This window comes from Microcaecilia unicolor, chromosome 6 (assembly GCF_901765095.1).
Source record: "Microcaecilia unicolor chromosome 6, aMicUni1.1, whole genome shotgun sequence".
Taxonomy (NCBI): Eukaryota; Metazoa; Chordata; class Amphibia; order Gymnophiona; family Siphonopidae; genus Microcaecilia; species Microcaecilia unicolor.
Genome location: NC_044036.1, coordinates 316,383,798 through 316,403,851, shown reverse-complemented (window position 1 = coordinate 316,403,851; position 20,054 = coordinate 316,383,798). Strand labels below are relative to the sequence as shown.

The 20,054-nt window shown below is 44.0% G+C and overlaps 1 protein-coding gene across 4 annotated transcripts in view; it reads left to right on the top strand.

Moving 5' to 3' along the window:
* The window catches only part of ITGB4 (integrin subunit beta 4), a 143,994-nt gene that overhangs the window by 54,506 nt on the left and 69,434 nt on the right, over nt 1-20,054 (top strand). For all 4 annotated transcript variants that reach the window (XM_030208252.1, XM_030208255.1, XM_030208254.1 and 1 more), the window contains exons 8-16: nt 661-924; nt 1,717-1,806; nt 4,239-4,361; nt 4,713-4,880; nt 7,405-7,481; nt 12,632-12,843; nt 14,706-14,809; nt 16,615-16,713; nt 18,074-18,203. In XM_030208252.1, the coding sequence (XP_030064112.1) occupies nt 661-924; nt 1,717-1,806; nt 4,239-4,361; nt 4,713-4,880; nt 7,405-7,481; nt 12,632-12,843; nt 14,706-14,809; nt 16,615-16,713; nt 18,074-18,203 (1,267 nt within the window). The remainder of the gene's footprint in view (nt 1-660; nt 925-1,716; nt 1,807-4,238; nt 4,362-4,712; nt 4,881-7,404; nt 7,482-12,631; nt 12,844-14,705; nt 14,810-16,614; nt 16,714-18,073; nt 18,204-20,054) is intronic.

Sequence of the window (20,054 nt, the reverse complement as noted above, 5' to 3'; positions counted from 1 at the left end):
AGTAGAAGTTGGAGATAAGTTTAGAAGGGTTGCTTGGCCTTTTCATGTGCAAATAGCAGGTTTATACATGTAAATAGACCTATGTATGTTAGCAGTAATTTTAGAAGGCCTCTACATACACATGCATATCCGCAGAATGCAAAGGTTTGAAGGGGGAATGTTCTGAGTGTGGTTTAGGCAGGCCTAAACAGTACGAGTGTATTTCCTATTTTCCAATGTCAATATACATATGGGCAGACTGGATGGGTCATATGGCCTTTATCTGCCATCATGTTTCTATGTTTCTATTTGCCTTTCATCATTTACCCCTGCTCCCAAGTCATGCATGAATGTCAGCTAACTACTTGTTCGGACCTAGGCTTTGAAGAAATGATTGAAAGGGCAATTGTGCATCTTTCTTTGGTGTTTAAAACCACCTCAAAAAACCATAAATGTAGAGTTTTGGAGCTCAAGACCTTAATTAGCTCCACTTGGATATCCAGTTTTGTGAAATCCACACAACCTACTTTACAAAAGGCTCTAAATTCAGTGAGCCTTTTGTAAAATATCTTGCGTATTTTGAATGTCACCCTTTGGGTATGCCTTTTCTTATTTAGAAGATCAACGCAAAGTTAAGAGTTTTATCTTCATACCCTTGGTCCTTTTCTTATTTATCCTCAGGATAAAATTGGATGGAGGGAAGGCAGCACTCACTTGCTTGTGTTCTCCACGGAGTCGGCCTTTCACTATGAAACAGATGGTGCTAATGTCCTAGGAGGCATCCTGACAAGGAATGATGAGTATTGCCACCTGGATGTGACTGGCTCGTATACCTATGACACCAAACAAGACTATCCCTCAGTGCCCACCCTTGTTCGCCTGCTGGGGAAGCATAATATCATCCCCATCTTTGCTGTCACCAACTATTCCTATAGCTACTATGAGGTGAGTGAGAACAGGGTGGAAGGGAAGAGGTCTGAATGTCCATATTGAACTGTAGTTGCTCCCATCTGACTCATCCACTGGTTCCCCCCCCCCCCCCCCCAACCCTATCCACTTTGCCACAGCCAATAAGAGGAGATGGTGAGCAGGGAGCAATTTTTGCACCCTTCCATGTTTGCATCCTGGGCACTTGCACCACTCACACAGTACAGAGCTGGAGGACTGAGATCATGAACCATTTCAACTGATGCAATAAGGCAGAGAGAAGTCTTTGATGGTGGTGGGGGAAGAGGTGAATAAAAACATATGGGATCAGCTCAGGGATTTGCATCAGGAAGAGAACACATTTTCAGATATTCTCAATCAAACTCAAACTGTTGTTGTAGACCCAACTCGGCCCTCTGCCAGCATAAGTAAGAGAAGGATTGAAGCCAAGCCTATACAGGAATTGTCTTGTACATTTCGAGTTTGATCCCATTGAAAATTATCTTGCCTTACTGAGTCCATTTTCAATAGGGTAGACCTATGCTTCATCTTCCCTCCAAATATGGTTCTCTTTGACAAAAGTTTCATAACTCAGACTGAGAAATGGATGGATTCAATCACTGAGCACTTTCAGTCTTAGTTTAAAAAAACTGCAAAAAAATAAAAAGCCACCAACTTCTATATGAAGTTGGGGGAAAGGGTGGAGGGCTGCCCTCAGCTGGTGTAGAAGATTTGAGTTGTGATTTGGCATTATTTCCCAGTTCTGTCCTGTCCTTTCTTGTGTCCTTCTTCATGTGAATCTCCTTGCAGAAACTTCACAAATATTTCCCAGTGTCTGACATTGGTGAGCTGCAGGAAGACTCTTCTAACATCATGGAGCTGCTGCGAATGGCATTTGAGGTGAGAGGAGAGACTGCCGTAAGAATCTTTTGGGTGCTGGGTAGACAGAGGAGGTCTTACAGCTTTCAAAAGTAGTCAGAACTAGATGTTTGCATGGGGATGGGGACAACAGGAAACCCATGGAAATCCATGAGTATCTGTGGTGTTGGTAACAAAATATTTATTAATACCACAGATGGGAGGGGATGGATCCAAAGTGAATGTGGATGAGAGGGGATGGATTGGAAGTATATGGGGTTGGGAGGAGGTGGGGAGCAGATTATGTCCCTGTGCACACCTCAGAAACTTGAAACACCAACACCTCAGCTAAAAATAATAATAATAATACATTTTTTAAATCTTGCATATTTAACAAAATAGTGTCTATTGTTTTGTGTTAAATATTAAATGTTAACAAGTTATAAGAGACTTTTTATATTCTGTTTGAATTTACAAGATCTTTTGAATACGGGTTAGCTATGTGGATGAGAGAGAAAACCGTGGGAATGGTGAGGGACGGTAGCAATGATGGGGTGGGGATGGAAAAGAATTGACTAGGGACAGGTGGAGATGGGAGACCAGATTATATCCTTGTGCACACTCCAGTCAGAACCATGGACAGAGCTTCAGCATGAGTTGGTGGGGGTGGAAGAAAAAGATAATCTTGTCCAACCTGAGTCAGATTAAGAGATAAAGGGGTCCTTTTACTAAGGTGTGCTGAAAAATGGCATGCAGTAGTGTAGGTGTGGGCTATGGGCGCGCGCCTATCCATTTTTCAGCGCGCCTGTAAAAAAGGCCTTTTTTTTTAATTTTTACCGAAAATGGACGTATGGCAAAATCAAAATTGCCATGCGTCCATTTTGGGACTGTGACCTTACCGCTATCCATTGACCTAGCGGTAAAGTCTCACGTGGTAACCGGGTGGTAATGACCCACACGCACCAAATACCACTTGGCGCACGTCCGATACACGTGTCTGCAAATAAATATTATTTTTCAGCCGCGCGTATTGGACGCATGCCAAAAATGAAATTACCTCAAGAGTCACATGGTAGCCAGGCGGTAAGTCCATTTTGGCGCACATTTGGGCATGCATAGAGCCTTACGTGGCTTAGTAAAAGGGCCCCAAAGTTCTCTCAGTAAGTGATGTACCTAGATATTCTGCAGTGTTATATCACGTTTTTTTTCATCCCCCAAAGTACTGCCATATAGTTTCACTATAAAATTTACCAATGGGCAGGGTAGATGAATTGTGTAATGAAATCAGTTGGATAGATGCTCACCATGAAAATACGTTTTCTTAAAGTAACTGATCTCAGTATCCATTGCCTTCCTTGCTAATTGTTCGTTGAGCTCTGTGCTAGTCCTAATTAACCCTGTAATCCCTATAAGCAGGGTGAGGACAAAGGAGATAATTGATTTCATATACATGTAGAATTTGTCTAATCAAGATACTTCTTTATTAGTGGCACAGCTGCTGTTACCAACAATATTGTCAAAACATATTACTGCCTCCTTATTAAAGACGCATTAGGGTTGACATTCAGAAAGTTTTAGTTGGATAACATTGCATGCTAACCAAATAAATCGTTTGCTATCCATACTGATTATCACTGAAGAAGATAACCTTTGAGCGGACATTGAGGTGTCCACTATCTGGTTGTCTAGATTTCTTGGTCACAGATATTGCAGGTCCAAGAAGTCTAGATATCTTTAAGCAGGTTACATCTCTTCTCCCTAAAAACTGGATTCTCTTTTAATAGAGTATATCTGTCCTGCATTACTGCAAAAATGTATTTATTTATTCCTCTGTATTACAAAAATATAATGGGATCCCTTTTCCAAGAATGATACGAAGGCAGGGGCTCTCAACAACAGATACGTACAGGTCTCATTTTCAGTGTCTCTACAATGAATATTTATCAGATATATTTGCATATACATAGTCTAAAAAGAAAGCTAATTTTCATAGTTTTGGCTACCCTAAAAACCAGACTTGTTTGAAGCCCTGAAGGATCAGAGATGAGACTCCTTGGACTAAACAAGTAATATGAAGGGTTTGAAATAACTATCCCCCTGTTTGCTAAGCCGCGCTACTGGCTGTTGTGCGCTAATGCTGACACAGCCCATTTGAATGGGCTGTGTCGGCATTGCTGCACAGCAGCTGCTAGCATGGCTTAGTAAATGGGGGGGGGGGGGGAGATGTCTCTTCAACCCAGATTTCCAAAAACCTGGATTTTCCTTCTGAAGTTAGAAAGGAAGAGTGACAGGGCATAGAACTGAAATCCTTTCTCTCATGCACTACTCTCAACAGAGCTGGTCATTCCTGGACTCTGAAATGACAGCAAGGACTTAGATCCTAGTATAGAAGATTTGCTTTTATGTCAACCTATGATGGTCACCCTCTGCCATTAATGCTCCTCCTTGATGAACCTTTCTTTTCTTGGCTCTAGCGCATTCGTTCTAAGATGGACATCCGAGCGGATTACACTCCCAAATCCATACAAACTGAAATCAGCTCCTTCTTGAGCAAAAAGACAGAATCTGGCTCATTTCAAGTTGTTCGTGGAGAAGTGGTATGTTCCACTTTGCTTATTTTCCTATGGAAATTTGGGGTTGTCAGCGTTAGTGGAAAGGCAATAGACAGAAGCTTGTATAGGTCCCTTTGGCCATTGTGTTATCTTTCTTAATATATCTGGTACTAAGGAATAGAGAACTGCTTAGGAGACAGAGATTTGGTAGGAGAAGTTATATGAAAGGATAAAATCATATCACATGTTCACTTAGATTATTTAGAAATCAGATATACAAAATGGAGAAATTCTGCACAGTCTTAATAGTAATGTCAGGGAGAGGTGGGAAATTAAAGGTAGCCATGATGGTGATAGCAGAAACCCAGCACTCTTGACTTCATTTATCTCTTCCAGGGAACATTTAATATGCGTTTGAAGGCCCTGGAGAAAGTGGGTGATGCGCATGTCTGTAGCCTCCCCGCACAGGACCAGAAAGGGAAAATCCTTGTGAAGCCTTCTTCTTTCTCTGATGGTCTACAGGTTGATGCCTCTGTCATTTGTGATGCGTGCCCCTGTGACCTGGTACGTACTCATGGCCAGTGCAAGGTTTTAGATGTCTCAGGCAAACCAATGAAGATAGGGGAGGAGGTGAAGTTAAAACGTTTCCTTCTGATCTCACTGTAGATGTGAATCAAAGAAAGTAGGGATGAACAAGAAAAATATTTCCGTTCGTTTTTGGTCTTTCCCCCTAATATATTGGTTGATTGCACACATTTATTTTGTGAAACATTTTTTAATTACATTTGAACTTTTTAATGCATGTTAACGTTAATTCATAGGTTAACATGTCTTTAATTGATTTAGTGCATCCTCCTTTTTTAAGGCATGCCAACCATAGTACTATTAGCAAATCCTGAAAGAAAAGAACTGTTTTTTGAATAGCCCCCTGCCTTTCTCATGCTTTCACACAAAGATCCTTACCTTGTTCCTGCTGGGAAAAGCAGTTGGAGTACAGGAGGGTTGGCTTTAACCCAGCAGTTTCCTTCTGCTTCTGGCTTACTCAGAACCAGGGCTGGGATCCAGTCCAACGAGCCTCATTCACAACAACTCCAGGATCCTTTTTTGCTCTCTTTTTTTTCCAAGCTAATTTAGGGCCAGATGCATCCTGGGCCCACCCCCGTCTGACGTAAGTAACCTACGTTGATTACTTACGTCAGACGGGGGCGGGCCCAGGAGCACAGGAGAGATGCCGAAGACTGGAAGGCATCAGCTGAGCTGTTCTTCTTGCTTTTCTTCTTGCCTCACAGGCGCTGCGCAGTCCTGGTAGGAGAAAGGGGGACCTGGTGGAGAGGGGGAACGACAGCGACGACCTCAGGGGGGGTGGCGGGGGCGGGGCGGAGGATGGCGGGTGGGGCTGGGAAAGAGAGAAAGGGAGGGGGGCTCGGGCCAGCCTCAAAAGTTTTGATTTTTGGATTTTTATTTGGATGCAGGGGGAAGCGGCGAACTGGGGCAGGGGGGGGGCAAGGCAGTCCATGAAGGACACTCCTGACGAGAGCGCCTTTGCCCCCTCCCGATCTTTTTTTTTTTTTTTGCCAGCTTGTTTTGAGGTGCAGGGGGAAGCGGAGTGATGACAGCTCAGGCCTTAACGACAGGTCTGAGCTCACGTAAAATTGTAGACGGTAAATGAATCGTTGCAATCTTCGGTATGGTTAGTGCATTCCAAATTGTCCACATTTCAATGATAGTTTACTTTTTTGCATTCCGTTTTCGTTAGCTGCAAGCGTCTTCGGAAAATGGCCTTTAATGCATGCTACGGTTCAAAAATTCCTTTGTTAAGGGGGTCGTTACAGGGTCGTTTAGTGCATCTGCCTATTAGAGCAGTGCAGTGAGAGTCCCTGACAGGGGGCCATTTGCGAGGCCTCTTTTCAGATCCCTGAAATCATGGGTCCAGGCCAGTAGGCACCTTCATTGCATGATGACTGAGTCTTCATTGTTCCCCCACCACGACCACCACATTCTCAAGGTGCTATGAACACTACTTCTGCAGCACCAGCCAAACCAGGGAACTGAAGCAGGGGCGTAGCCAGACAACAGATTTTGGGTGGGCCTAGGCAAGAAGTGGGTGGGCACCAAGTGTTCTTCCCCTCCCCCACCCCCACCATAAAAATATCTCAGCCGGCGGGGAAAACGCTTCTTTCCTCCTTGGCAGTCTGCAGCAGGCATGTGCTAAAAACTCAGCATGTGCAGATGCCGGTATCATGGAGAGTAGCGTTTTCATTACCATCAGGGGGAAGTCTTCAGCTGGTGGAGCTTGGGATCCCCACCAGCTACCACTAAACGTGTGCTACTGTTGGGTGGGCCTGAACCCTAAGTGGGTGGGCCCTGGCCCACCCAGGCCCCCCTGTGGCTACGTCACTGAACTGAAGACCCAAGTTGGGAATCAGACCAAGTCCTCCGCATGCACATTGCCATTCAACCAGCAGGCTGGCACCAGTCCCTATTCTTGTTCATTTGTGAGAGAGAGTAGATCCACATTTTTGCTGAGACCGGGAGGAGACAAATGGAGTATATGGTTCTTATGTTATCTTCAGAGACTGTACCCTCAGTGCCTGGTGGTCAGGACTTTTGGACTGCTGGGATATCAAAGGGGCTTGTGATTTCCAAAGGCTTTATTGGGGTTTTTTTTCTGAGATGCCTGCAGCCATGCTGTGCTTATATACAGAAAGGTTGCACTGTGATGGCCTCACCATGTCCAACCTTTAAAGTAAAAAGGTAATGAAACCAGTCTCCAAGCAGAGCAGTTAAATAGCTCCATTTCTGCTGATCAGATCTGTTGAATCATGGTTTTACTCCAATGTACATTTGGATGTCTCCTAGAAAAAGGAAGAACTACAAATCCCTGCATGCAATGGGGTGAAGCCAGGACTGAACCAGCCTGAGCAGAAAATTCAGACTGCTGGCAACCCTTTTCCATAGTCTCATCATTACTGAAAAACATGCTTAGCGTTAAATATAAGAGCAATCTGTCCGTGCTATGCATTGTTCAAGCAACTGACCAAGAAGAGATTTCCAAAGAATGAGCAGTAACATTCTCTTCTCATTTCAGAACAAAGAAATTGGTTCGGCCAAGTGCAACAACCATGGAGATTTTGCTTGTGGACAATGCCTGTGCCATGAGGGCTGGTAAGAATTGAAAACCAAATTGATCCTAGCTTAGGAACAAGTTGTCAAATTCCTGCTTCGGTAGCTAGGGAAAGATCTGGAGGGTGTGAGATTTTCTCTCTTTTAAAGTTTTGTTGCAGAATACATCATTTATTTTCAGTATTGCATACTGCGGGGCCGGTCTTAGGCAGGGGCAACAGGGACGGTTGCACAGAGCCTCGTGCTTCCAGGGGTCCCGTGGCACTCCCTCCTGCTCCCTGCTATTGCCGTCTCCTTTATGCATGAGCCGCAATCTGACTGGTGGTCTAGTGGATTCTTCGGGGCAGGAAAGATCCCCAGTCTTTCCTGCCCATTGCCGGCGCTGACCCAGACTGTGGGCTGCTTTCCAAACTTCACATGGTCATGATAGATAGACTGTACTGATTCCCCCCTTCCTCCACACCTCAGATTTGTCATACGTTTCTACATTTCTGAGTCTTTATTTTTCTACATTTCATTTTCACGATTTCATTTGTATTTTTAAATAATTTTGGCTGAAAGCATGTATTATTCTACATTTCTTTTCCTTTATTTTCTCTTTCCTGGTTTTCTTATCCAGCTATCACTTCTCAAGCCCACACATTGCTGTCTGAGTTGAAACCAAGTGCTTCATAACAGCACCAGGGATGGTGAAAAATATTTATTAATTATTTAACAAGGCAATAATTACCCCTAAAGTTTGCACAAAATAAAGCAAAACCATATGCATAGTTTTACTTTCATTATTGCCACAGGAGGAACCCCCCCCCCCCCCCCCCCACTCACACTGTTTTTTCTATAGATACTTTTTTCAAAACCAAACTGTGCAAATAGTTTTGAAAAATCTCCCAAACCAAAACAAGCAGAAATTGTATACGGATAATCCGCTGGGCTAAGAAGTGGGGGGAGGAGGGGGATGAAGTAAGAGCAAAGGGAAGAAAAGGCGGTTAACTTAGCGGACTTTAAAAAAAGGTTGGACGGCTTCTTGGAGGAAAAGGCCATAAAATGTTACTGAATGGACGAGGGAATAATACACTATTTCTAGGATGGGCGGGACAAATTGCTTGTTCTTTTGGCCACTGTCAGTGACAGGGTGCTGGGCTGGATGGATCCTTGGTCTGTCAAAGCATGGTGATGCTTATGTAAGTGGAAGCAGGGCCAAAAACAGAGGAAAAAAAAGAAAAGTTTTAACGAGTGCTTTAAAGGCCTGGAGGGAGGGAGCTGACCTGAGGAAGGGGGGGAGGAGTTCCCACAGAAATGGGCCTAAGTAACTGAAAATGGTCACTCGAGAACATGACAGCCGGAGAACTGAAGGAGGAGGAACAGAGAGGAGGTTACCTGAGGATGAACAAAGTGTACGCGAGAGTGAGTAGGGGACCAAGAGCTTGCTTAAATAAGCTGGAGCAGGGAGGGCACGGCATTTAAAGACAAGTAGCAACATCTTACAACAGATGCGTGCAAAAAGGGGCAACCAGTGTTCGAGATGAAGAAGAGGGGTGAAGTGGTCAAAACGGCAGGCACAGTGAATGAGCTTGACGGTCTTGGGTTGAATTCATTGTAAATGCTTCAAAGATGAGAGAGGAAGACCAGCATAAAGAGTACAGTAGCCAAGATGGGAAATAACTAGAGCAATGATAAGGGTAGAAGCCCAGTGAGGTGAGAGAAAGGAATGGACAGAGCAGAAGTGATGAAGTGTGAAGGAAAACCAAGCGAACCACCAAGTCAGTTTGCTGTTCGAAAGAAAGTTGAGACTCAAAGTGCAATGTTGCCCCTCCCCCCCAGTCTAGCCCTGCCTCTGGGAACACCTCCATGGTGTGTGGGTAGTGCACATGTGTCATTCCATAATGAGGACACTTTCACCCGCGTACATGGTAGACAACTTTCAAAGTCCATTTCTACAGATATTTGCTTCAGACTTATAGGCTGCATTTTCCAAATAGCCTCAAATAGGTTGGGATGTGCATTCTTTAGTACACGTCCGGTTCCTAAGTATGCCTTCAAAATTGTAGTGGTAGGAGGATGGAAATTATGATCAATATTTAAATTACAAGGAACAAAATTGGGGGCCATTTTACAAAGGAGCATAGGCGCCTACGTGCATCCAACGGGCGTCAAATTGGCACTACCGCCCAGCAACTAGATGCCCCAAGTGGTAATTTCATTTTTGGCATACACCCAAAACACGCTGTAGAAAACATGGTGGTAATCAGCAGTTGGCGTGCACTGCATGCTTACCGCCCTGTTAGCGCATGAGACGGCATGAGATGGTTGGACGGCTTCCTGGAGGAAAAAGCCATAGAATGTTATTGAATGGACGAGGGAATAATACAGTATTTCTAGGATGGGCGGGACAAATTGCTTGTTCTTTTGGCCGCTGTCGGTGACAGGGTGCTGGGCTCGATGGACCCTTGATCTGTCCCAGCATGGCGATGCTTATGTACTTATGTAGACCTTACCACTAAGTCAATAGGTGGCATTAGGGTCTCAGGCCGAAAATGAATGCTTATTTTGCCGCATGTCCCCTTTTTTCCAGGCACGCTCAGGAAATGGACCAGCGTGCATCCAAAACACGCGTCTACACCAGTGCAGGCCACTTTTGGGCGTGCCTTAGTAAAAGGGCCCCTGAATATTTTTGCTGAATTCTGTGATACAGTTTCGGCTGAACATGGAGATTGAATGTATTTCAACATTTTAGTACCACAAAATCAATTTTACACATGCTAACCTGTGAATTAATGCACATACAATCCATTTTCTCACATTAAGTTCTAATGCATATGTAAAAAAATTTTCACTAAAACAAAAGTCTAAAACAAACTAGAAAAATACCCCCAAATTGTGAAAAAGTATGAAAAAAATCCAGAAGTAACATAGTAACATAGTAGATGATGGCAGAAAAAGACCTGCACGGTCCATCCAGTCTGCCCAACAAGATAACTCATATGTGCTAATTTTGTGTATACCCTACTTTGATTTTTACCTGTGTTCTTCAGGGCACAGACCGTATAAGTCTGCCCAGCACTATCCCCTCCTCCCAAACACCAGCCCCGCCTCCCACCACCGGCTCTGCCACCCAATCTCGGCTAAGCTCCTGAGGATCCATTCCTTCTGAACAGGATTCCTTTATGTTTATCCCACGCATGTTTGAATTCCGTTACCGTTTTCGTTTCCACCACCTCACGCGGGAGGGCGTTCTAAGCATCCACTACTCTCTCCGTGAAAAAATACTTCCTGACATTTTTCTTGCGTCTGCCCCCCTTCAATCTCATTTCATGTCCTCTCGTTCTACCGCCTTCGCATCTCCGGAAAAGGTTAGTTTGCAGATTAATACCTTTCAAATATTTGAACGTCTGTATCATATCACCCCTGTTTCTCCTTTCCTCCAGAGTATACATGTTCAGGTCCGCAAGTGTCTCCTCATACGTCTTGTAATGCAAATCCCATACCATTCTCGTAGCTTTTCTTTGCACCACTTCAATTCTTTTTACATCCTTAACAAGATACGGCCTTCAGAACTGAACACAATATTCCAGGTCAGGCCTCACCAACGACTTATACAGGGGCATCAACACCCCCTTTCTTCTGCTGGTCACACCTCTCTCTATACAGCCTAACAACCTTCTAGCTACGGCCACCACCTTGTCACACTGTTTCGTCGCCTTCAAATCCTCAGATACTATCACCCCAAGATCCCTCTCTCCGTCCGTACCTGTCAGACTCTCGCCGCCTAACACATACATCTCCCGTGGATTTATATTCCCTAAGTGCATCACTTTGCATTTCTTCACATTGAATTTTAATTGCCAGACCATTCTTCTAGTAAACCATAGAAGCCAGGTCAGTGGTTGCTGAGCATCTCCAAAATTGAGCAAGCTCCTTTATACTGTCCAGGAAGGATTAATGTATATTTCGTTTGGCACCTCCAATCGTTTTTAAATGTTGGTACCTCTAAAACAAACCAAAATGTTTTTGCCTATGCACGTCCCTACAAAGTGGTTTACAGTGGAAACGGAAAATAAAAAAAATCGAACTAAAAACAGCATAAACAAATGAAACCTAGAACAAATAAATTAGTCCATAAAAGCACAACCAATCAAGCTATGCTGGCATCCATCTAAGATGGCTTCACACATTGTCCTCCCTGCCAACACACCAGTGGTTTGCCCCAACAGATATTCTTTTCCTCAGTCACGCATGCTTGCTTTCTGGGGAAAAAAAATACAGATTAAACGTATTTAATTATAGATGTATTTCTCTACTTTAAAAAAACAAACAAACAACCTGAAAACTGTAGCAGCCAGAGGACTCCCATGACGGAAGGGCATGTGTGGGGACTGATTGAATGTTGTTGTTGTTTTATTTAAAAGATATGTTGTTAATAATAAGCAAATAAATATAAGACAAGCATGATTGTTCTTGTTCTAATGAACACAAAGCAATTACATAGACATGGATTTATTGGTTTCTTGAAGTCTTATTTCCTGTTTCATCTTTCTTGTTGCTGGTGTCCTGCTGCCTCTAGTTGTTTTCCTCCTTGCTTGTTTTTCAATGTCCTCAGTAAACTAGAAATAATTGTAACATCCAGGGGTGTGCTGGTAAATTTTTAACAACAGGCTCTTTCTCCGGACGTAGCCAGCTCTGCAGTTGGAAGGGCCAGGGGTGGCCGGGGTGGGGTGGGGGAGCAACACTTGCCTCTCTCCCCTCCCTCCCTTCGTGCGGACACGCTAGGCATACCTTTGCTGGCAGCCAATAAATGGACTGCCACCACTCCCAACTTCTTGCCCTGAGCAGCATGCTGGAACTTCTCTCACATGCTGGAGAAGTCCCAGCCTGCTGCCCAGAGCTGGAAACAAGGAGCGGGGAGCAGCAGTAGTCTATTTACTTGGCTGGCAGGGCTCAGCATCCCCACCAGCAAAGTAAAAGATAATTCAGCAGGGGGCCCAAGCCCACATTTTGGGAGCTAGTTGTTATAGTAGCCATGGAGGGCCCTACTTTAACAACCGGCTCCCAAAATTCTTAAAAACTTAACAACCGGCTCTTGCGAGCCTGTGAGAGCCTGCTCCAGCACACCACTGGTAACATCCCATTTCAGCTCACTGATCTAACCAAAGCCACCTCCTCATTCTTTCTCTCTTTGTGTGTCTGTGTGCCAGGCAAGGCGATTATTGTAACTGCTCGACAGGTTCCCTCACTGACACATTGGCCTGCGTCCAGCCTGGACAGCAAGAGGTCTGCTCCGGGCGTGGAGAATGCCTCTGTGGGAAGTGTCAGTGCTACTCCGAGAAACTGAACCATCGGTATGAAGGTGAATTCTGCGAGTACGACAACTTCCAGTGCACGCGGACAGCAGGCATCCTCTGCAATGGTAAGTCGGAGAGACAGGAGATAAACCCCAAACTCTAGACACTAACTCTCATAGCCACAGCTCAACCTAAGCAATAGCTCCGAGTATTTGGGAGAGGGGGCTGCCCAAGGGAAGTAGAGAAGGCGAGTTCCCTTTCTTTACAGTGCCCTTAGGCAAGCGTATGCCCAACGCAGAAATATGGGCATTAGTGAATGCAAAAAAATCAGAAGAAACAAGTCTTCGCAGGAAACAAACAAAGAACAAAACAGCGAAGACGACTAAAATAAAAATTAAAAAATGATGACCTTGTAGAAATCAATTTTAAAAATTGTATTTATTTTTATTTTAGTCGTCTTCGCTGTTTTGTTCTTTCTTCATTTGTGAATGTTCCATATACTAGAATGCAATTATTTGGATAAATTTAGAACAGTGTCAGTCTGTCTGTTAAAGTATAACCACGCCCCACGTAACACCATCAGTACCTACTCTTTTGCATTTGGCTGAATTTTGCCCAGCTAACAATATGCCTGGACCAACTATCACCAGGAAGTAGGGAGAAAGTTTTAAATCTCAGGGTTTGTCCAGCTAACTTTAAAAGTTAACAACATTGTGAACCATTTTGTTATATCTTTCCTAAGGCTATAGGCAATATAACAAGGATCTGAATATAAATAAGAATAGCCCTACTGGGTCAGACCAAAAGTCCATCTAGCCCAACATCTTGTTTTCTGAGAGTGACCAATCCAGGTCACAAATACATGGCAGGATCCCAAAAAGTAGCAAGATTCCATTCTACTGACCCCCAGGGATAAGCAGTGGCATCCCCCTCCCCCCCCCCCCCCCCAGCACCACCACTATAATCCGTAACAGTTTATGGACTTTTCCTCCAGGAATTTAACCAAACTTCCACTTGCGCTTACTTGCTTTCACCACCTCCTCCAGCAATGAGCTCCGTCCTGAGCTTAACTCTGCATTGAGTGAAAAGATTTTTTTCTCTGATTTGTTGTAAAGGTATTACTTAAGAAGTTCCCGGTGTTTCCCCTAGTCTTTGTACTTTTTGAAAAACGAAATAATTGATCTGTGTTTGCCTGGTCCACCCCACTCAGGATTTTATAGACCTCTGTCATATCAAAGCAAGGCAAACTCTTTTGATACCAGCCTCTATGAATGTGTGTGGAATAAATGTACACAGACTGATAGTCCTGTATATGCAGAGATTTCTCATGCATGTTCATTGTGGATATCCTGAAAGACGGTCTTGCTTTGATTAAAGGCTTATCTCTTGTTCATTCACACTGCACAGCGTGCTTTGGGGAGCGCTATAGTTAAACCAGGACAGGTTTGAGAACCCTGGTTTTTGTGATTCCTGCCTTAGAGGGTAAAGCTAATGGTGGCTTACCTTAAGAGTCAGACTGGGCGGGAAGGGGTTGGGAGGGGAAGAGGATGGGAAAGGAAGTGGGGAATTAGGATTGAAATAGGAGGGATTAGGCATGTTGGGGAAGGGTTGGTGGGGTAGAGGGCAAGTGGTCTATACATCATTTGAGGGGGGGTGTTGAGAGGCAGTGGAACCTCCCATTGGGATGGGGGAGCCATGAGTCATGTACTGGATAAAAATGGTATGTCAAGTGACACTTGGATAGTTCACTTGTTAAAGAGCTCTTGCTTTGCACAGTTGTTGTTGTGTTATATACTTGGAAAAAAAGAATAAAATATTTAAAGTTTAAAAAAAGAAGAATCTGAACTCAGAGCAGAAGTCTCAAATTGAAGAAATTGTAAAATGAACTTCCAGAGGAGAAAAGGTGTGAGGGCTTATCCATCTTGCAACTGTAGAATGGTCACCATATTTGCCTGTATAAGGTGAGCTTTCTCTCGCCTTTCCACAGACCGAGGCCGTTGTTACCTGGGACAGTGCGTGTGTGATGCAGGCTGGGAAGGACCTGGTTGTGAATGTCCCACCAGTAATGCCACTTGCATTGACAGCAAAGGGGTAAGTAGGGAACGTCACTTGAGACTGGTTTAGTCTGGCCAATTCCGGAGAAGGGAAGAGAAACCCAGTTAGATTCCTTTGTTTATTATGGGCTCGATATTCAGAGCAATTTAAGCAGGCCAGAGTGGCCTGTTTAAATTACTCTGAGCTGCCCAACCACTGATATTCAGCGGCATTAAACCGGTCTGAATATCGTCTGTGACCACTCACCAAAAAAGTAGGCAGGTCAGGGGCAGTACTAGGGTGGAGCCCGGGATTACATGGGTGCCAGCAATATTCAGTGCTGGCACCCACATCCCTCAGTGACCTAACTTAGGACAGCTGAAAAGCTGTCCTACATTAAGCCAATGAGCGATGCAGATGCCAGCACTGAATATTGGCCTGGCACCCGCATAACATATATGTTTTTTAAAAATCTGGTCCCCGAGCCACTCCCGCCCCCTCCCAAACAAAGCCCTCTCCTTCCCTGCTCTTTCCCCCAGCCTATGGCAAGAAACTATTCCCCCCTCCTTATGGAACGTCCCCCTGCCCAACCCCCTAGCCATCCAGGTAGGTCCCTCTGTGCCTACCTGTATCCCTGGTAGTCCAGTGGTGGTCATTGGGGGTAGGAAGCAACCCCGTCACTCCTGCCCCTTGTGGCACTCTTCCAAATTGGCTGCCATGACCTTCAGTACTATGAGTTGCCATGAGAGGTTGCAAAAGTCTTTTTGGAAGAGCGCTGTAAGGGGCAGGAGCAAGAGAACTGCGCTCCTGCTCCCAATGACCACCACTGGACCACCAGGGATACAGGTAGGCCCGGGGGGCCTAGCTGGATGGCTGGGGGACATTCCGAGGGAAGGGGGACACATTTTTGCTGTGGGCTTGGGAAGGTGTCAAGGAAGGAGAGGGCTCAGGGGTCCAGTTTTTTTTTTTAACTCGTGCGGTGCCAGCCCGATAATCAGTGCTGGCACCCACATTGCTCAGTGGCTTAATTTAGAACAGCTATTGAGCTGTCCTAAATGAGGCCGCAGAGAGATGTGGGTGCCGACACTAAATATTACAGGCACCTGCATAATCCCAGGCTCACTGCCTGGTTTAATTCCTCTGAATATAGGCTCAGAGTGATTTAAGAGAGCTGCTTGAAATTAGCCCAGAGCTAAATATGGGGAACTAGTGTTTAAAGAAATGCTGACCACCGCCGACTGAATATGGGGAGGGGAGTTATGTGTTTATTTATTGTCTGCCAATTTCATAACACCATGCTCAGGCAACTGTTATCAGAATGACTAGCTTAGAGGCTTTGGAGGAATCTGAGGAAAGAATTGGGATGGTTCAGCTCTGTCCAAAGAAGGTGAACCTTCAGCCATGCCCTTCCCCCCTCCCTCCATAGTTTAGCATCTCTTCTTTCCTTCTCCTGAGGTGTCCAGCATCTTTTCTTTCCTCCCCTTCCAGATGTCCAGCATGTATCCCTGTTAGTGATCATTATTAGTCTGCCTGATCAATTTTTTTTTCTAACAGTGCTAAAACTGCATTCGGGAAGTCTACAAAATTGCTGAGTTCGTTTTTGCAGAAGAAATATTTCACGTTTTGAATTGTTTTTGTATATACTCATTTATTTAATGGGCAATAAGAAGGGTTTACATATAAGTACAATTAAGGAGAGATCTAGTCTGTTGAAAAATCTACATGTGCATTAAACAAAGGATTACAGCGAATGCCCAGTTTATCCTTGATAGCTTCTACTTTTGGGCTTCTAGAGTATATGTATCACTTCGTATGTGCCAGCTTGGAGGTGTCATCTATCTCTTGTCTTCTCTTCCCCCTAGGGACTCTGTAATGGTCGTGGCAATTGTGTGTGTGGAAGATGTCAGTGCGGTACACAGTCTCGGTACGCCGATGCTTCCTGTGAACTGAGTTCATCTCTGGTAAAGTATGATAGGGTTTTCATGGGACATTTGTTTAAATCTTGGGCAGGTGTGACTTCAGGCTACACTCTGGACTGCCAGAATCTATCACTTCCTCCTTGACTTGAGTGTGACTAGCACCTTTAGCAACTAGTATGATGTACCCTTTTCCCCTCCCCCCACCACACACACACACACACACACACACACACACACACAGCTTTATTCAGCAGCTGTTATGTTATCATAATCACAGTAGGGAAGAGAGAGAATGTAGAATTCTTCTGCTAGGGGTATTGTGATGTCATAGCATCCACTCATGCACATACACTGTTATAGAATATCAAATTCTATTTCTAGGGGATTATGATGTCATATCTTTCCTCTCTTATGCACATACGCTGTTTTAGATTCACACTGCTATGAGCGTTATACATAATATTTTCTCTTGCTTTAGGTGGAATAATGTTACATTAACTCTCCACTTAAGGTGTAACTTTATATCACTGCTTGTACCTGCAGGTCACATATTTTCATGGCTCTGGCTCTGGGATATTTGGGTTGAAATACATACAGATCTCATATGTGATGAGCTTCATGTACATATGGGCTGTGCATGTATTTTACATGTAGAAGTCTGTGGAGCTAAGAATCTACGCAGCCCTGCACAAAATGAATACTATGCTTCTATGATCCCAATCCAGTAATTTTACCATCTAAACCAGAGCACAAGCAGGTGGAATGTCTTCCTGAGAGAGGGTGGAGAAAGCAATTAAAACTGAGACTCCAGGCTCAGAGAGCTCTGTGTTTTAACCACTGTAATGTTCTTCTTTCTCATTTTGCACCGACTCTGAGCCTTTTTTTCCTACCTTATCTCATTCTTTTCTTCCCGGGTGCATTAAACTGTTTTCATTCTCTCTTTACATCCAACAAGCCCTGAGTTAAATCCAACAGAACAACTCCATTTCTTGTGCTGGCTACCCCTTCTAATTCCTTTTGGCTCTTGCCCTTCTTCTCTCTCCTCCCCCTTCCCACCCCACCTTTTCCAGTTTCTCACTCTCCCTCATGCTGCTCCTGATGCCTTCTAGCTCTTGCCTTTCCTCAGCCCCCACCTCTCCTAGTTCTTCACTTACCCTCTCCCTGCTTCCACTCCTGATGCCTTCTGGCTTTCACCCCTCTTCCCCCTCCACCTTCCCCAATCTTTCACTCACCCTCTCCCTGCCACCCTGTATACTGCTCCTCTTCTGATGATTTCTGGTTCTCACCTTTCCTTTCTTCCCCTAACCCCTCACTTGTTCTTTCACCACTATGCTGAACACCTGCACTTCCTGTACCGGGTATGCCTGATCTAATGTCTTCTACCCTTCTGTCTGGCACACAGAAATTGCTGGGTGTATGTGAGGATATTCGCACCTGTGTTCAGTGCCAGGCCTGGGGCACTGGAGAGAAGAAAGGGGAAAAATGCAAAGAGTGTCTCATGAAGGTCCAGATGGTGGATGAGCTTCAGAAAGGTAGCAGTTCCAAAGGCTGTTTCTATCCTTTCCTGCTGTAAAGCACTGACTTCTCACGGTAGGCACGTTTCTTCTTCCCACTTAGCAGCAGGGTTGTTCCTCAGCACACAGGGGGGGCACTGGGTTTCCTCAGCTCTCATAGCACTCTCTGTGTAATTAGGCTGGTAGGTGGCGGGTTACAATTGTGTCTCAGTATTAGAACCTTGTGTTGTTATGTGGAGATGTGGATTCAGAGCTAAGCCTGAGCTCTAACATAACAGCCTGGCAGGAGCTTGGAGCACAGTGTCAGTAGCACAGGCTATAAGTGCAGGTGTGATATGATATATCAGGTGTGGATATAGCTTTGAAAAAGTGACTTTTGAGAAACAGGGTGCATCTGTGTGAATGTGACGGCCTGATTATGTGTGTGTATATATATAAGAGAATGACTATGTGTGTAAGTGAATGTGGTTGTGTACAAGTAAGTCTGTCCTTGACTGTAAATGTGCTTCCCATATATGAGTGGGTGGTGGGTGTGTCTTAGCTATGGGTGTGGACGGATGTGTTCTTCCTTGTCTGTCTATGTTTTTGAATGTAGTTATAACCAGCGCCAAAAGAAACATTAAGTGAATGCGTTCATAGCAGTCAAACAAACAAACAGAAAAGTGGAGTGAAGGGTTCCAAGAACTGCCAGAAGTCCAATATCTTCCAAATAAAAATTTATTCTTCAAAAAGTCACATGCATAACTGGGTGTCTCCTTAGCTATGAATAGGTAAATGGATATGTCCTTGCCTGTGAATATGAATTTGGTTGTGCATTACTGGGTGTATCCTTGGCTGTGAATGTGTAGCTGGATATATGCTTGGCTGTGAATATGAATGTGATTGTACATAGCTGGGTGTGTCCTTGGATAGATGTGTTCTTGGCTTTGCATGCAAATGCACAGGTCAGTGTTTAAGCATTTTTTTTCTAATTTTGCTAAGTATCTCTTCTTCAATTGATACTATTAATCATCAAATTTGAATGAACATACTCAGCAAGTTCAATTAGGAGCTTCCTGCTCAACAATTGGACAACTGACAGCATATGTACCTCAAGAATCTGCCTTGTCAGCACTCCTATTCAATTTCTATTTGGTTCCTATTTGTCAGATAGTTAGGAAATTGAATGTTCATTACCGTATATGCAATGGCATTCAGTTCTTCTTTTCATTTGATTGCTCTACCCTTGAGGCTTTTACTAAACTTCGATCTTGCTTGACTACCATCACCTCAGATGGTTGGCGATCAGCTTCAATGAACTTGAATAAGACTGAGGTTTTTGTGCTCAGTCATTCATTTTTATCTAATCTTCCTTCAAGTATCATTTTTAACACTAGATTAATTAATCATGCCAGATTTCTAGCTTGGGGGTTACCCTTGAGTCTACGCTTACAATGAAACTGCCCATTAGTAGTGTGATACACAGAGCTTTTTGTAGGCTTCATTTATTGAAATTATTTTAATCAATGTTGTCCTTTGATGACTTTATGATGGTGCTTCACAGCCTGATTCTGTCTAAATTAGACTACTGCAATTCTCTATATTTGGGGTTTTTGCAAACTAACATCAAGACTCTACAGTTGGTACAGAACTCTACCAGATTCCATCATATTTCTCCCTATCTTAAAGATCCCAATTACTAATCTCTTTTTAGGGTCCAATTTAAAGTTTGGGTTTTAATCCATAAGGCTCTACAGAATGATGATGCTCCAATTAATTTAAATTCTTTCTTGAAAGTTCATCAATCTTGTAATGCCATTCGTTTGGAGGGTGTACAATTATTATCCATACTATCATTGAGGAAGATACATTTTTGTGAAGAAAATAGTT